Source organism: Amyelois transitella, chromosome 13 (genome assembly GCF_032362555.1).
Source record: "Amyelois transitella isolate CPQ chromosome 13, ilAmyTran1.1, whole genome shotgun sequence".
Taxonomy (NCBI): domain Eukaryota; kingdom Metazoa; phylum Arthropoda; class Insecta; order Lepidoptera; family Pyralidae; genus Amyelois; species Amyelois transitella.
The window spans coordinates 8405950-8422673 of NC_083516.1; the positions used below are offsets into that span (position 1 = coordinate 8405950).

The 16724-nt window shown below is 35.4% G+C and overlaps 1 protein-coding gene across 2 annotated transcripts in view; it reads left to right on the forward strand.

Moving 5' to 3' along the window:
* Window positions 1-926: 926 nt before the first annotated feature.
* Window positions 927-16724, forward strand: part of LOC106129274 (fibroblast growth factor receptor 2) — a 78155-nt gene continuing 62357 nt past the window's right edge. Inside the window, exons 1-5 of one of the 2 annotated variants that reach the window (XM_013327784.2) lie at window positions 927-1350; window positions 7367-7502; window positions 10068-10162; window positions 12657-12801; window positions 13939-14116. In XM_013327784.2, coding sequence (XP_013183238.1) covers window positions 1117-1350; window positions 7367-7502; window positions 10068-10162; window positions 12657-12801; window positions 13939-14116 — 788 coding nt within the window. In that variant the 5' untranslated portion in view covers window positions 927-1116. Of the gene's footprint in view, window positions 1351-3697; window positions 4210-7366; window positions 7503-10067; window positions 10163-12656; window positions 12802-13938; window positions 14117-16724 lie in introns of those variants that run through there. The other variant, XM_013327786.2, reaches the window with a different exon arrangement.

Consider the following 16724-nt stretch of genomic DNA (forward strand, 5'->3'; position numbering starts at 1 on the left):
TCCTTTACCTTTACTCGAGAGTTATAAATTTACGTTAACCTATAAATTTAAATTCCAGTAAACGTCAGCAAATTAGAAATTGTTTCAATCAATTCCAACTTGATTTAATTTCCAACTTAATTTTCAAAGTTGCGATCACATTACGACCGTAGACCCGTCTCACATTACCAATTACCACTGTTCGTTTTATCTCGCTCACTTGGAGCATCGAACCGGGATACCGTCGCGTCGGTCAAGTGTAATGTAACCTTTTCGATTAACTTTTACTTTAATTCGTAATTATTTGAAAATTTCCTTTTGAGTTTGCTACCACGCCAATTATCACGTTTTGAGCTTTAAGGGGTAGAGCAAAAGGTCTCGAAGGACTTTTTGGTGTAATTTAAATTTAGATAGTTAGATGGGTGATTACGCAGATTTCTAATTAGACGTTCGCTTTGTTTGACGTTATGCTAGTAAGAAATTCTGTTCGTAAAAACTTTTCATTCTAAATATCACTAAAATTTACTTTTGCCATAGACTTTGTTACCATTACAATTTCAAAAAATTTCTTTGTAAATGAAAAATATAAATAATGCTCCAGCTGCTTATTTTCCTATTGGGCGACCTGACCCTATATGAATCTTAATCAATAAGCCATCTACCTGTATTCCTTTCAGTCTTTTTAGATTTTGACTCTGTCCACCCCATGTACCTACTATGATTAAGATGTCATGTATGATTGTAGATGATCAATAAAAGCCTAAAAAAACAAAACATATTTATTATCATGACTTAACCGGGGATCAAACGCGGATCCCTTTTACTTAGAAGATAGCACACTAAATGCTACATAAAAATAACCGGTATTTAATTTAATAAAAAAGTAGGTCGTACCAAAAGGACCAAATTAAATAAGAGAACATTTATATTACATCTTCATCACAAAGACAATGTCCCAAATATGAAAAATAAAATTAAACAGAAGTGAAATTAAAGAAAAGACTACTTAAGTATAAATAGTGTACGAGTATATTCCAAACCATCCTGCTAAACGTGGCCTTCGAGTCTTGTTGACTCTGTCCACCCCGTAAAGGATGAAAACGTAAAAGGTATTCGTTTAGTGAATAATGTAGAACAATGAAGAAATGGCAAGGGACATTGTGTTACGTGGCTGTTTTGATTTTGTCTGGTGAAAACAGTAGTCCAGGGCAAAAATCTCTATTACCCGGGAAACAGGTGCTGACTATCATACCGGGGCTAAGATTCGTGACGGAGAAGACGACCACGACACGTATGGAAGAAAGTGTCATGGATAGTTCAGAGCCTATGCCCACTGGGATACAATTTTTGGAGTCGGATCAAATAAGTTATGTAAGTTTTGAATTTCCGCTTATTTGTTTTCGTAAAGATTTGTTCTATTTGTTTTGTTTCCTTGTGTAAGAATAACTCTAAAACTACTGGAATGAATACATACATATAATCACGTCTTACCTTGCGGGGTAGACAGAGTCAACAGTCTTGAAGACTGAAAGGTTACATTCAGCTGTATGGCTAAATGATAAAGAGAATGAGATTCAAATAGTGACGGGTTGCTAGCACATCGCCTACAAGAAGAATCCCAAGTTTATAAGACTTTCCCTTAGTCGCCTTTGACGACATCTATGGGAAACATATGGAGTGGTCCTAAATGTGCGAGAACCACACGACACTCTCGGGAACCAAGACGGATAAAGACTCTTTTCTAGACAGGACGCATCCGGGACTCACGCTACAAAGAATGATAAATATAGCAATAAAAAAACGTTATACAAATAACGTCTCTTTCCTTTTTTAATATAAGTAAATAAATATGAATATATACGGGACAAATTACACATATTAAGTTAGCCTCGAAGTAAGTTCGAGAATTGTATTACGAGATACTAACTCAACGATACTACCTATATTTTATAATAAATACTTAAATAAATAATCATCCAAGCCCCAGGCCAATCAGAAACAGTTCTTTTCTCATTATGCCCTGGCCGGGATTCGAACCTGGGACCTCCGATGTCACAGACAAGCGTACTACCGCTGCGCCACAGAGGTTGTCAAAAGCTATAAATATACGTACCTAATACAAATAACGTATCTTTCCTTTTTTATTATAAGTACTACGTATCCAAAGATAAACGGAGGGATATGCCTATACAATAAACATTTCACTTATTGTGAGTGGATACGAGTATAAGTATTTTCCCGAATATTGAGCAGAAAAATACAGCCTTGGAGGTGTTCCCAACGTTCAATGTGTTCCCACACGTGCCAGCATTATATGACTTCTGAATAGGTGTACAAAATTATTGGTATGTACGAGTATATTGTATGCATGTTTTGTTTACCATAAAAAAAAATTCCTTTTCATCTTCCATGTAGGTAGAGGATAATATTTTTGTTTAATAAAAAGAAACCGTAAAATTTTCGGTATTTGTTAAATATTGTATTTATGTTTTGAAACGAAAGATCCTGCTAATTTCCTTTACCGTGAGATTTTGTGGAATTCTCTTTTAATGCACTCCTAGATAAGAAGTGGCATAAATGTGAAATTTCATATCTGTTGACCCATGTGGTTTATTATTATTTTTATTGGTGCCGTGTGGTTCCCGGCACCAATAAAAAAAGAATAGGACCACTCCATATCTTTCCCATGGATGTCGTAAAAGGCGACTAAGGGATAGGCTTACACACTTGGGATTATTTTTTAGGCGATGGGCTAGCAACCTATCACTATTTGAATCTCAATTTTATCATTAAGCCAAATAGCTGAACGTGGCCATTCAGTCTTTTCAAGACTGTTGGCTCTGTCTAGCCCACAAGGGATATAGACGTGACCATATGTAGGTATGTATATGTTGACCCATGTTTACGCATTTATTTGATTTAGCTTATTTGGCTGATTTAGCTGATTTTGATAGCCTTTACGAGTAGTATCAAAATTTCCTAAAATTCAGCGCTAAAAGTTGGAAATGGAACTTAAATGTAAACTTTCAGCTAAAGCGAATGTTTTGAGAGTCTCGATCTTACTACGTAAATACATATATAGGGGTCACCTATGTGAACTACTTACTATAGAACTGAGGACCTTGCCCACACGCATGTCTGTCATGTCATGGTGTCGACATCATGTAATTTCGGTATGTTCAGATCCCACAAAATCTACCGGCACCCGTTGCTAAGCGGGCAGACGAGGATCGCTTCCACCCGATAAAAAGACATTCCGTTACGTCTTTATGAGCTCTCATACAAACATATAATCACGTCTATATCCCTTGCGGGGTAGACAGAGCCGGCAGTCTTAAAAATACTAATAGGCCACGGTTAGCTGCTTGGCTTAATGATAGAATTGAGATTCAAATAGTGGTTGCTAGCCTGTCGCCTAAAGGAAGAATCCCAAGTTTATAAGCCCTTAGTCGCCTTTTACGACATCCATGGGAAAGGGATGGAGTGATCCTATTCTTTTTCCTATTGGTGCCGGAAACCACACGCCACTTTTGAGCTCTTATAAATATCCATATCAAAGTTTTCTGTACCCACCCACCCATAAAGCACCAAAAACTCAATTTACGCCTGGGCATAGAACAGAAGTACTCATACTCGAAGCGAAACTCATGAGTATTAGCGTCCACTAATACCTTTATCTAATCAATTGGAGTATCTAACGTCAGAACGATTATCAGATTGGACCGAAATTGATTAATAAGTTGATCGGCAAGCAATTTAATATGTAACACGAGTTATTGTTTATTGTCTAAGGAATATAATTAGTGCGTTTTGTTTTTGCGTCTAAATTAGGTGAAACGTTGCTTAGAAGCAGAATTAAAACTAAATTAAGCCTAAGTAAAACTAAATTCAAAGTAAAAAAAATAAAAATGGCAAAGTAACTACCAAGGTTTTCGAGTTTAGTAACTATGTGACTAAACATGATATTTGTTGGAAAAAATATGTTCTATGACTGTAAAGGAAATAGATAAGTGATCGATGAATCAAGGTTTCAGTTATAAGTGCGCGTACGCAATGGGTGATCGGAAGTGTGTGTTTTATGTGTTTGTGTTTTTGTGTGAAGTGAAGTTATTGTGCGTTGTGTGTGTTGCCCAGCAAATGGGCTACCCGTTTGAGCAGTCTCCAGGTTTTATGAGACCCCCTCCACCTGGGTACGAAATGCATCCCCGTCCACCCATGTGGTACGACCATGTAAGTTTCTGATTCATCTTTCTCACATAATAACGTTTCTCTAACGTAAGCCGTGTGGTTCCCGGCACCAATACAAAAAAGAATAGGACCAATCCATCTCATACCCATGGATGTCGTAAAAGGCGACTAAGGGATAGGCTTAAAAATTTGGGTTTCTTCTTTTAGGCGGTGGAGTAGCAACCTGTCACTATTTGAATCTCAATTCTATCATAAAGCCAAATAGCTGAACGTGGCCATTCAGTCTTTTCAAGACTGTTGGCTTTGTCTACCCCGCAAGGGATATGGACGTGACCATATGTATGTATGTATGTAACGTTTCCCTCCCATCCAGCATCGTGGTTATTGGAGAACCCTGGTCTTCGTTCTAAAAAGACGCGGGAACAACTGGGACTAACGCTATCCCCTGTAGTTATAGTACGCGTGACGTCGTTTTCATCGTGCGAAAAATCACTATTTCATTTTTCATTATAATGTGAAACGAGACAGCGATATTTTTTCTAATGAATGTGACGGCAACATTACTAAATTAATTAAAAAAATGCTGGTAATGATTGCCGTGGGCAATAACTTGAATTTGACGGGAAAATAAAGGAAAAGTAATAGAACTTAAACTAAAGAGAAATTTAGTACAAGGGTACTTTTTATTTCTAGAGACATTTATTTCAGTAGGTCCACGACGAGGAAAATGTAAAGAATGGCAAGTAATCCATTTTACATTTCAGTTAACGGTTCATAATTTTAACAATGGCATCGTATTTGTATTAACAGCTGTCACTTTGTGCTAGTTTGAAGAGCCTGATATAGATTTTAGTCTGGTTAAGAAAAGGGTCCTGCAAAGTTATATACAAACATTGACAAAGCATTTTGTCTGATCTTCTTGCTCGCTTTCACTTTGAGGCTACCCTAAAAGATAGAAAGAGAAGTGACGTAGACGTTGAAGACTAAAACTTCGGTCTTTGAAATTTTTTATGCCTCTCGTTAACGTTGGATAGTTGTTATAAGGAGGCGAGTTAGTACTCTTAGTATTATTTAAAGAAGGAACGAGTTTAGAAAAATAAAACAATAAATGATTATACAGATTGCAAAACAGGACATGTGTCATGTTCTTAGTGTGAGATGGGCTAGAATTGTCCTGTCCAAAATTGGATAGTTTTTCAAATATTCTTTGTAAAATTTAAAAACATCGGAAATAAAGATCTTCTTATTAAACAACTGATATAAAGTCTGTATTCTATAAAAGGTCCCGATATCCCTCGGTTACATTATTTTACTGTTATTCTTAGTTGTGAAAATTACTTTAGAACTAAACTGAAAATGTTAGGCGCACATTTCCCACAAAAATTTGTTAAATGAAATATTAAACGCCCTTATCGATTAAAGATAGCCGTTGATAAAACAATATTAGTTCATTTATCACATTTGTAGTATGTATTAACAATGCGATAAAATTAATACGTACCTTGATAACGTTTACGCATGAGACCTACTTTAAATATCCAATACTCAATAAATAAAGATAGAAAATGTAAGTAAAGAAAGGAATATTTCGGTCGGTGGTCGAATCGATAAGGTTGCTGGTTAAAATGCGTGTGGCGCAAAAAGGGCACAGGTTCGAATCCCATCTCGGACATGTACCAATGACTATTTTCGAAGTTATGTACATTATTTTGAATACAAATCGATGCTCTTAGGGTGAGGGAAAACATCGTGAGGAAACCTGCACATCCATATCCGTATCCATGAGCTCACCTGCAAAGATTGCGGAAGTCAGATGGGAGTCGCTTCGTGTAAAAACCTGACTCACCCAATCCAGGATCCGTGGTCGAAGGCATACCCCGGGCTCCTCTCCAGAGTGGTGAGGATGCAACCGGGACTAAAGCCAGGAGGAAGAAGGAGAAAAAAGAGACAAACATTGTTTAAAAAAAAAAAAAAAAAAACAAGAATACTCTGTCTATGGAGATAAATTATGGATTAAGAAAATAAGCTGTTTTATGTCACTTTCCTTGAACTTGGGTAAATACATACATACATACATAAAATCACGCCTCTTTCCCGGAGGGGTAGGCAGAGACTACCTCTTTCCACTTGCCACGATCTCTGCATACTTGGGTAAATAAATTTAATCAAAGGAAATGCGGAGGAAAATATACTAAACTAGATTTCGCCCACCGGTCCGCGCGAGACAGACTTTCTCATTTATATAAGACTGTCTGACAGCTCAAACTCCACGGACATGATCTTATATATAAAATTCTCGTGTCACAATGTTCGTTCCCCTAAACCCCGAAACGGCTTGACCGATTCTCATGAAATGTTGTGAGCATATTGAGTAGGTGTGAGTATTGGCTTACATCTATTTTTTATACCCCTTAGTGATAAGGGTTAACAAACAAACAACCTTAACATTTTTATTTAACTAGATATTTACTTAAAAATTGTTTATATGGCAAAACAACGTTTGCCGGGACAGCTAGTTCTCTATATTATGATTGGATATGGATATAACACCTCTTTGTTTTGCCTTTGAGAGTTAAAATAGAGTTATTTGAGATGAGTAACAATAAACAAACGAGCTATTATTCATCTCAGATCTTTCAGCATGTACCTTCTGCTTTTCATTATAACACTGAAATAAAGTACACCTATAATGTTTACTCAACTATCGTGAAGAAAGAAGGTTATGATTACGATGTGTACCTACGTGACACTTTTACAAAACCCGACCATAACATTCCTTTCATTTTATTTCTATAAGTCTTACTCATGAAAGTTTTAGGTGTTTGAATAAAAGTTGAGGAGACTTTCCCGCAATATCGATTATCATTATCAATAGACAGTAACAGCTTTTAAACGTCAATTTAGGAATAGGATTTCTGACGACTAGCTGGAAACCTATTCATTGATTCATAAAAACCATCCAGCTAAACACATAAACATACGTCTTTACCCCTTACAGTAGTCAGAGCCAAAAATTTATTTGAAAAAGCTTAAACTATGTGCAGCTGCTTTATAATGAATATGAGATTCAAATAGTGATATGTCGCTAACCCATCGCCTAAAAGAAGAAACCCAAGTTTATTTGCCTTTCTTTTGATGGGCTTTTACAATCAAAATATCTACAATGAACAAAAATTATAATTATGCCTTTCTCCCCCAGGACAGAGGCCCGGATCCACCCGACTTGTATCCGGTCCATCATGCGGGGGCACCCCGAGACCTGGTGGTGCACCCTCTGCCCCTTGAGGACTCCGACCACGAGCTGAAGCTCAATGTGTCTTGGAGCCCGTCTGATGGTAAGTGCTTCACACTACTGCCGCCCTCAAGTTGAAAGCCGTCTTAGTTGTAGGACATTGCTAATTTCGTTCTAGCCGTTACCAACTTAACAGGATTTGCGTTCATATTTAGATCTGAAAGATTTCAAATAATGCGTTAGAAATAAGATTTTGGTAAAATTAACAATAGACACAATGACTTTTAATTAACTATCATCCTTTTAATTTTTGATGACTTTTCCTATGATTTTGGCTGATTCGAGCCTAGCATTAAGTAAATTAAATACCTACATAGTTTTATTTTTAGTTTTAAGACTACGTCAGGTACACACTTTATGAAAGAACATTGCAGTATAAAAAAAAGAAAATTTGTAAATTAATTTATTGTTACTTTTTATAGACAGAAAAGTCTGGAATGTGGCAATCAAACAAATAGTGTCTACGCCCGTTTAAAGAAAACCTTTATTTTCTATCAAAAACATAATAAATACTACCTAAGTAAGTGCCGCGATAGAATCTATGTGAAAACCACACAAAAACTCAAGAGTTGAACACAATTCATTGACGAACCAGCAGATGTAAAACGATTCCTGAAAACGTTTAAAGTCACGCTTAGTCAAAATGTTTACAACTCGATCAAAACGTGGATTGTTTGGATGTTTTTTAGTCAATCACTCTTTCACGGCCGAACAGAAGTTTGCAAAATTTTGTAACACAAATAAACATCGATATTTTCGGACAGTTTCGAACTGAAGTATCTATAGTCAAACGCAATAACGGTCAACATTTTGTGGCGTAATAAATAAATTTCTGTAATACATTCTGACGGAAAAGAAAATTGTTTGCCTTTTATAAATTCGTGGTTAATTCAACTCGATTGAAGTGTAAACAGGCGTATATTTTCTATAAAGGCACGTAATGTTATGTATGAATATGAAAACGGATAAAGTGTGTACAAAAATAAAAATTCACTGCTGTTTATTGTTTTGGTGCTGAAAATAAAACGAAATAATATTGATAATCAAGAAACGACCGCAGCTACATCGTAGTACAGCGTAACTTAAATAATACAGGTAATAAACGCGTACGTTCGTAAAGTACCTTTATTTTATCTCGAACGTTTCGAGTCATTGTAATTAATACCTGTATTATTTTTATAATAGTATAATGCAACGCGAAAATTTAAAATCAGTTACGGCATAACTGTTTCGATAGCCTCCTTAGTCTTGTCAAACGCTGCAAAGCGTTTCTGTGCCGCTAACGCCTTAGATATTTATATCACTAGATACCGCGTAGCAGCTAGAATATATATATTATCCTCTTTTAGCGATGATTGCATTTTATTACTTCATCTAGTCATAAATTTATCTATAGCTTTTGATTGAACGACAGTGCTCTCGTTTGTCGCTGCTACAACGCAACTTAATGGAGTATCTTCTACTTTAATTCTTCTAATTTGTATTTGAATTCTAATTGATAATTAGATCAATATTCTCTCTCTATCTCTCATCTTTGCGTGTTCTCAGTTCCACTCTCCGCCGTAGCAAACATTGTTCATCTCCGTGACACGCAACTACCGCTTGGCCATGTATCACATTATAATGATGTATTAGATCCGAATTTTTACAAATTGATGACGCCCAAAAGAATGCACAGAAATTACAACAATAAGCTTAGTTGGTAACATAAATATATACGCCAAAAATAATTCAAAAGCGGCTGTTTCATTCCCAATTTCAGAAAAAAAATAAATACAGCTTAAAATAGTTTTTTGTTTCCACATTATTTTGATCCACAATACGCAATACGCTGCCAGTCATTGATTTAAGACCACGAACCACCAAGTCTATTAATGTTGGTTGATTATACCACGAGATTTAGTACGATAGTGTTGTTTGTTTACAATGGCTAAACATTGCGTGGTTTACGTTCATTTGTTCTTATACAGACAGACACATGATCTAAACGCATGCTGCATGGGGAATTTATCACGAAACACTTGTAGGAAAATAACTGTAATGTTGTTTTTTTAATATATACATATACATATAATCACGTCTGTTTACCTTGCGGGGTAAACAGAGCCGAAAGTCTCGCGAACACTGAAAGGCGACATTCAGCTGTATGGCTTAACGATGGAATTGATGATTTAAATAATATATACATACATACATACATACGATCACGTCTTTATGCCTTACGGGATAGACAGAGCCAACAGTCTTGAAAAGACTGATAGGCCACGTTCAGCTATTTGGCTTAATGATAGAATTGAGATTCAAATAGTGACGGGTTGCTAGCCCATCGCCTAGAAGAAGAATCCCAAGTTTATAAGCCTATCCCTTAGTCGCCTTTTACGACATCCATAGGAACGAGATGGAGTGGTCCTATTCTTTTTTTTTATTGGTGCCGGGAACCACACGTCATATACCTATATAATATATTATTTTAATAATTTAATTTAAATAGTAAGAGGTTGCTTCTTAGTGGAGGAGTCTTTCAATACTGCGATAATCAATAATAGACGTCATTAACTATATGAATGAATTAATTAATTAATTTTACCCATATATTCATTGTTCCCAGGTCAATCTGCCCGCGATTATTCTATAGAAGTGAGAAGTGTGACGGAGACCATAGACTGCAAGAGTCCAATGTGCTATGAGTACAACATTCCTGGTGTAAGTGCTTGTATACTGTACATACATACATAATTCACGTCTATATCCCTTGCGTAGTAGACAGAGCCAGCAGTCTTGAAACGACCGAAAGGCCACAGAATGGATTGAGATTCAAATATATAATATAATAATAATATATACCGGACAATTACACAGATTGAGTTACGAGATACTAACCCAACGATACTATATTTTATAATAAATACTTATATAGATAAACATCCAAGACCCAGGCTAATCAGAGAAAGTTCGTTTCTCATCATACTCTGGCCGAGATTCGAACCCGGGCCCTGCGGTGACACAGACAAGCGCACTACCGCTGCGCCACAGAGGCCGTCAAATACATACATACATAATTCACGTCTATATCCCTTGCTTAGTAGACAGAGTCAACAGTCTTGAACAGACCGAAAGGCCACAGGATGCATTGAGATTCAAATAGTGAAATGTTGCTTGCCCATTGTCTACAAGAGAAACCCCAATTTAATAAGCCGTTCTCTTAGTTTTGAGTTCTCATATCAATTTGAAGTAAAGTACCTATTTAGAGATGGTTCAGGAGAAATGAGTCTTCAAAAGTTATACACTTGTAGACTAGTGTCTGTCTGAGGTATATACTAACCTTCTTTTTTTTAAACCATAAAAATGCCATATTGTAGATAATTTTAACTCAGTCATGTGGTACATTAAAGATTGTCGTAAAAGGCGACAAAGGGAAAAGCCACATTCATCTTACGAGTCTGCAGCCTTTATCATGATCTAAAGGTCTCAGGACTTTTTTATTTACTAGTAGTTTCATCTTGGTGTGTCAATGCTCGTCAATAATATAATTTTATTATTATTTATATGTTTTATCGCGTCACAATGTTTGTTCCCGTACTCCTCCGAAACGGCTTGACCGATTCTCATGAAATTTTGTGTGCATATTGAGTAAGTCTGAGAATCGGCCAACATTTATTTTTCATACCCCTTAGTGATAAGGGTTGTCGCTTAACATTTTTTTAAACTAGAAATTACTTAAAAAATATTTATATGGCGAAACAACGTTTGCTGGGACAGCTAGGAATATATACTTATTTATAACTTTTCTCCATACTCTGTTTAAAGAACTAATTGCAACTTTTTAACCTTTGATAATAACGAATTGATCAACTAGGTATTTCATAAATCAACGCTTAGTTTCAAAGTAAGAATTTGCCATATTAATTAAAGAAACTTCAGTGCCTCAGGCAAATTACACCAATTTATAAATAGGACCCTTGATTATATATTTAAAGCTATGATTAATGTTTTAGTACCTATCTTGCTGTTGATTTTATTTTGATATTAAAGGCGAGAGATAATTAATATATTTAGTCAATGAATGTTTGTGTAGAATACGCCGAACACTCCTGTCATTCATATTTTATTTGTTTAAAGCTTGTTGTATAAAATACAATCTGCATGACATAATAAGCGGTTTATATATTACTAGCTGTGCCCGCAACTTCATCCGCGTGGAATAGTTATTTCGGGCATCATTGAAGCCCTCAAGGATGATTGATTTTCCCTTTCCATTTTCCATTATTTCTTTGCTCCTTATAGTTGCAGCGTGATATTATATAGCCTAAAGCCTTCCTTGATAAATGGTCTATTCAACGCAAAAATAAAATTTTCAATTCGGACTGTAGTTCCTGAGATTAGCGAGTTCAAACAAACAAACTCTTCAGCTTTATAATATTAGTACAGATTAATTATCTAACAGTCTTCCATTGAGATAAGTGGAGAACTTTGTGTGAGTCTTAGTACTTAGGTACTTGCGTATGTTTAATATGCTAAATTCTGTTTGTCACGTTTTCACGGCTTAACCGCTAGACTGATTTAATATATAGGTGAATCTTAGGCTTTTTTACTGAAAATTATGGACGAAAGAAAATGGTAATTTTAATATAACTCAAGAGGAACTCCGTACAAAAGCGCCTTGTTTTTTTTAGATAAATGTAAATATTGTCAATTGATGAAGCTAAACATTAAAGTTAATTATAAGTTATGTGTTCAAGCGTATCTTGAAATGATGACAATTCATGAACAACCATTCTGTAGTTATAAGAATTTCACTACAACACGGTATATGTAGGTAATAGATAGAATACGAAATAATTAAAAAAATAGAGATGAAATTTCTTTTTGATTTATATCTGGGAGTTCAGAGTCAAAAATAATCGAAACTGACGAGCTGACATAAAAGGACTTATGAACGAAGCGAAAGAAGTAGGCAGGGATCATGACAAGTAAAAATATACTACTTCTCCCGAAACGATACAGGATTTTTAGTATTTATTGTTAAACTATAGATACCTCTGATATCTAAAACTATAGGAATAATAACAACAATATGACATTTCTATGTTAAAATCATATCATATTCTCTATTTTTCTTAAAATCATATCATAAAATATCTTTTATTATACAGATAGCTATCACACATTCCAAGACTTAAAATGAGACAATTTCCAGGACACGCAATGGTGGATCATTCCGGCGTTCACGAACCACGTGGCGGAGACCTGTGCCGTCAGACCAGGCTGTTCCTACCTGGTGGTGTTGACAGCACACCCCTGGGACGGCCACACGGTCGTGGATAAAATAGTCCAATTAGATGGTGAGTATATCAGTTCCCCTTCTTTCTCTTGGCGTTAATTGGGTTACATTTTCGCCTCTCTGAGAAGCCTAAGATATGCTTTTAACCATGATCTCGGCTTGAGTGAGTCAGGTTTTTAGACAAAACGCCTAAAATAAGAATTCCAAGTTTATAAACCTATCGCTCCGTCGCCTTTTAAGACATCCATAGGAACGAGATGGAGTGATACCTACTACTCTTTTTTTATTGGTGCCGGAACCACACGGCACACATTTTCACATCATTGGCCTATCCTACATATTGATTGTGCCGTGTGGTTCCCGGCAACAGTACAAAAAAGAATAGGACCACTCCATCTCTTTCCCATGGATGTCGTTAAAGGCGACTAAGGGATAGGCTTACAAACTCGGGATTCTTTTTTACCCCACAAGGGATATAGACGTGACCATATGTACCTATGTATGTATGTACATATGTATTTATTATTAAAATATATGACAAATCTTACAATCTTTTAAATTAACCACAAATCGAAAACACAAAGGAAAACAATTGCTCCGTTGAATATTATAATTGCCTTATCAAGTTGTTTCATTGCGTCATCACACGTAAGCAAAAGCTACTGAAACTGACGTCTCTGTAAGCCTTAATTAATGAAATTACTATGATAACTCCCGCTCAGAAAACGGGTTTGAAGAAGTGGCCAATTAAGGTGACGTTCTTTATTCTTAAGGCCTCGCGTTCGATTCCCGTTCAGATAAGGTTGAAGAATTTTAGTTGTCTTATCGACATGGTTTTTTATAGATTCTCTGTAGCTATCCATACTAATTTGTTGGTTTGTTTTCCACGTCTAAACTATTGAACCGATCTCCATGCGATTAACTATTGATACTGTAATTTTGCCGTGTGGTTCACGGCACCATAAAAAAAGACCCATAAATGTTGTACCCAAGTTTATTTACCCCTTTGGTAAGCTCAGTCTATACAATTTGAAATATATATGACTGCTATGCTACCCTACGTTTTTAGTAATCATTACTTTAGTATTAACCACCTCAAAAATTAACCACCACTCTCACTGACATAATACTTAAAATTACATAGATTTACATGGCATTTTACCATATTTGCGAAACTAATACACCCTTCCAATTTCAGAATGCGTGGCAGGCGTATGCTCTTGCGCACACTCCCCTCGTCTGCCAGCGCCATCTGTGTCCGCGTTTGTGGTCTCCATTAAAGGGGAACTCTTCGCTAACATCAGCTGGACCCTGCCCCCTCCACGGTATCCTCAACGGCTGCCGAGGGGGCTGGCCAAACAAGGGTATTTTGTCAGGTCAGTCTTTATATATTACTAGAGTACATACCTACATAAAATTAACTACTTAATTTAATAATCCCTAGAACCAACTACGGAAAAAAGACGATACTATTTGAGGGAGTACAGCTGTACAACAAGTTGCCTAAAGAACTTAGAACAAGTATGAGCATAAATGTATTTAAGAAAAAACTTAGACTACACATCGCGACCACTACCATAGAATTAATTTGTGATTTGTAAATATTTTTTGATGTACCCTACTCATGCATAGTTCTCGATATATACGCTCGATATATAATAAATAAGTTGTTTGATATCGCAACGTGTAAATGTTTACACGTTGCGATATCAAACAACTTATTTATTGAATCTTCGTAGAATATCGGCTTTTTTGAGTCATTGCGTAACTTTTTCACATTCTTGTACTTTTGATAATACGAAATTAGTCTAGACACGATTTGTTGATGGGAAATTGTAGGCATAGATGCTTTACTCCCGATTGTTTCAATATTGAAAGCAATCATTTCACATAAATCTTTGACTGAAGGGTCCTTCCCAACTCTATCAAACTCTAACTTTGTTTCTTATCCACAAGTAGTGTTTAATCACATCATAATATGTAGGTAACATATTATCACTGAATTTAATTGGATCACCTGGATCACCAAATAAAGGACACCGCACATCTTTACGCGTTTTTTGGCATTTTTATTTTAAATCACTAAACTTTTTGCACTATTTAAAAACTATATATTTAAGATTTATGAAAAAAATTATATATTTGACTATGAGATAACAATTAGACAAACCTAAAAACAGTACATTTGAAAGCAAAACATTTAAGAACAACTCTTTTTTAAGGGTAGGCATATAAGTAAAAATATTCGTTTTTGAGAAACAATTTTCTCGATGCGCCACCTGAAAATAAAATCGTAGACCTTTGCTTTTCTGCACGAATAAAGCTTTCACATATGGTCACCTATTAATAATACAGGAGATATATAAAAGAGCAAAAAATTTTTTTTCATATGTTTCACTCCACCCTACTAGGGTGGAGTGAAATTTTTTTTTTCTTAATTTTAAGTTTCCTGTCTTTCCAAACAGTGATCCATAGTAATGATAATGTTTATACAAAATTACAGCTTTCTAACTCAATATCTTGAGGTGGCGCATTAGATATAAAGGTAGACAAATAAGAAAGAAAAATAGTTTCAAACTAACATTTATTTAAGACATTATTACCATATATTTTACTGAAATTATACTTTAAACTACTAGTAGTATGAATAACTATATAAAATAACCATAAAAACAAAAAAAAATATGTTCCGTATCAGAAGATCTAGAGTCTTATTTTTGACGGAAATACTGAGATTTGGCGTTAAAAATGGGTATTTCTTGCCTGTATTTTATTCGCGTACGAATGAATCCATCTCTAGCATCGGGTCCACAAACAGATGCTGAAGCCTCAGTAAAAATTTTGATACACCTTTCGACTGCCTGAGTGTGGCAAGGGTAGGTACTTTTCAATGTCAAACAGTTGAACTCCAGATGCAATTTTATTAGTATCTAATTTCAGGGTCGCTGTATTTCATTGTTACAGGAGGTTCTGTTATCTTCTCTTTCGCCCATTCTATCAAATCATAATAATTTGTCGCATCTATTTTTTGCTCTAGTAACTGGAAATCACGAACTTTCTTGCCTTTGGACTCTCTTCTTGCCTTTAAACCTCTCCGAAGAGCCAGCTCTCGTAAGTGTTGAATATCATCTTGATGTTACATAGCCAGCAAAAGATTTTCTGGGTGTATGATATGATATGATTGAGATATGTTCTTCAACTTTAGTCTTCCTTTGATATATATTATAAGCTTAATATATATAATTATTAGTTATATTAAAAGTTTTGTCCTTACGACCATAAAAAAATAGCTGTTATAGGTTCATGTTTTTTCTATAAATTGCAATTCTTTACGAATCATCTGCCGTTTTCTTCGTATTTTGCTTCGGTCTATCACTTTTGTTGAGTCCGCAATACTAATAACATTTATGTCAAGTAACGCTGCCTTAAATTAATGCTGCAGATCGGTCAGAAACTTTAGTTCTATCACACGATGTAGCAAGATTTTTTAGCTCATCTCTCATCTTTTGAGTTATTTTTAAGAATGGTTTAGATAATAATTCTGCAGAACAAAATTCAGCGTCCTCATCTGATGTTTTAGCAGAGCAACTATCAGACGTCCAAACTATAGCTGGGATAGATATTGATGTACTTGAAGTGACGTTACATTTTGCAATAAATTCTTCATATTTTCGCTTCCTTATTTCACGACGTAGGAAAGATTGAGTTGTCACCTTATCTACAGAACCAATAAACATTTTGGGCTCATTTCGTTGATCTTTCAAGAAGTTTTCCTCAGCAGCGGGTATTTTAGTCACACATTTGCATATACTCATCTCATTTTAAGTGGAATGTAATTTCTTTATGAGAATAAAGTTCTTTAAACCTAAATCTAAAACTAAATCAAGCCGTTTCCAATCACAAAAAAATATTTTTACAAATTTTGATAATTCCGAAAGTTTTTACGTATGTTGTTCTTAAGTTATTTTGAAAATTTTGCTGGTA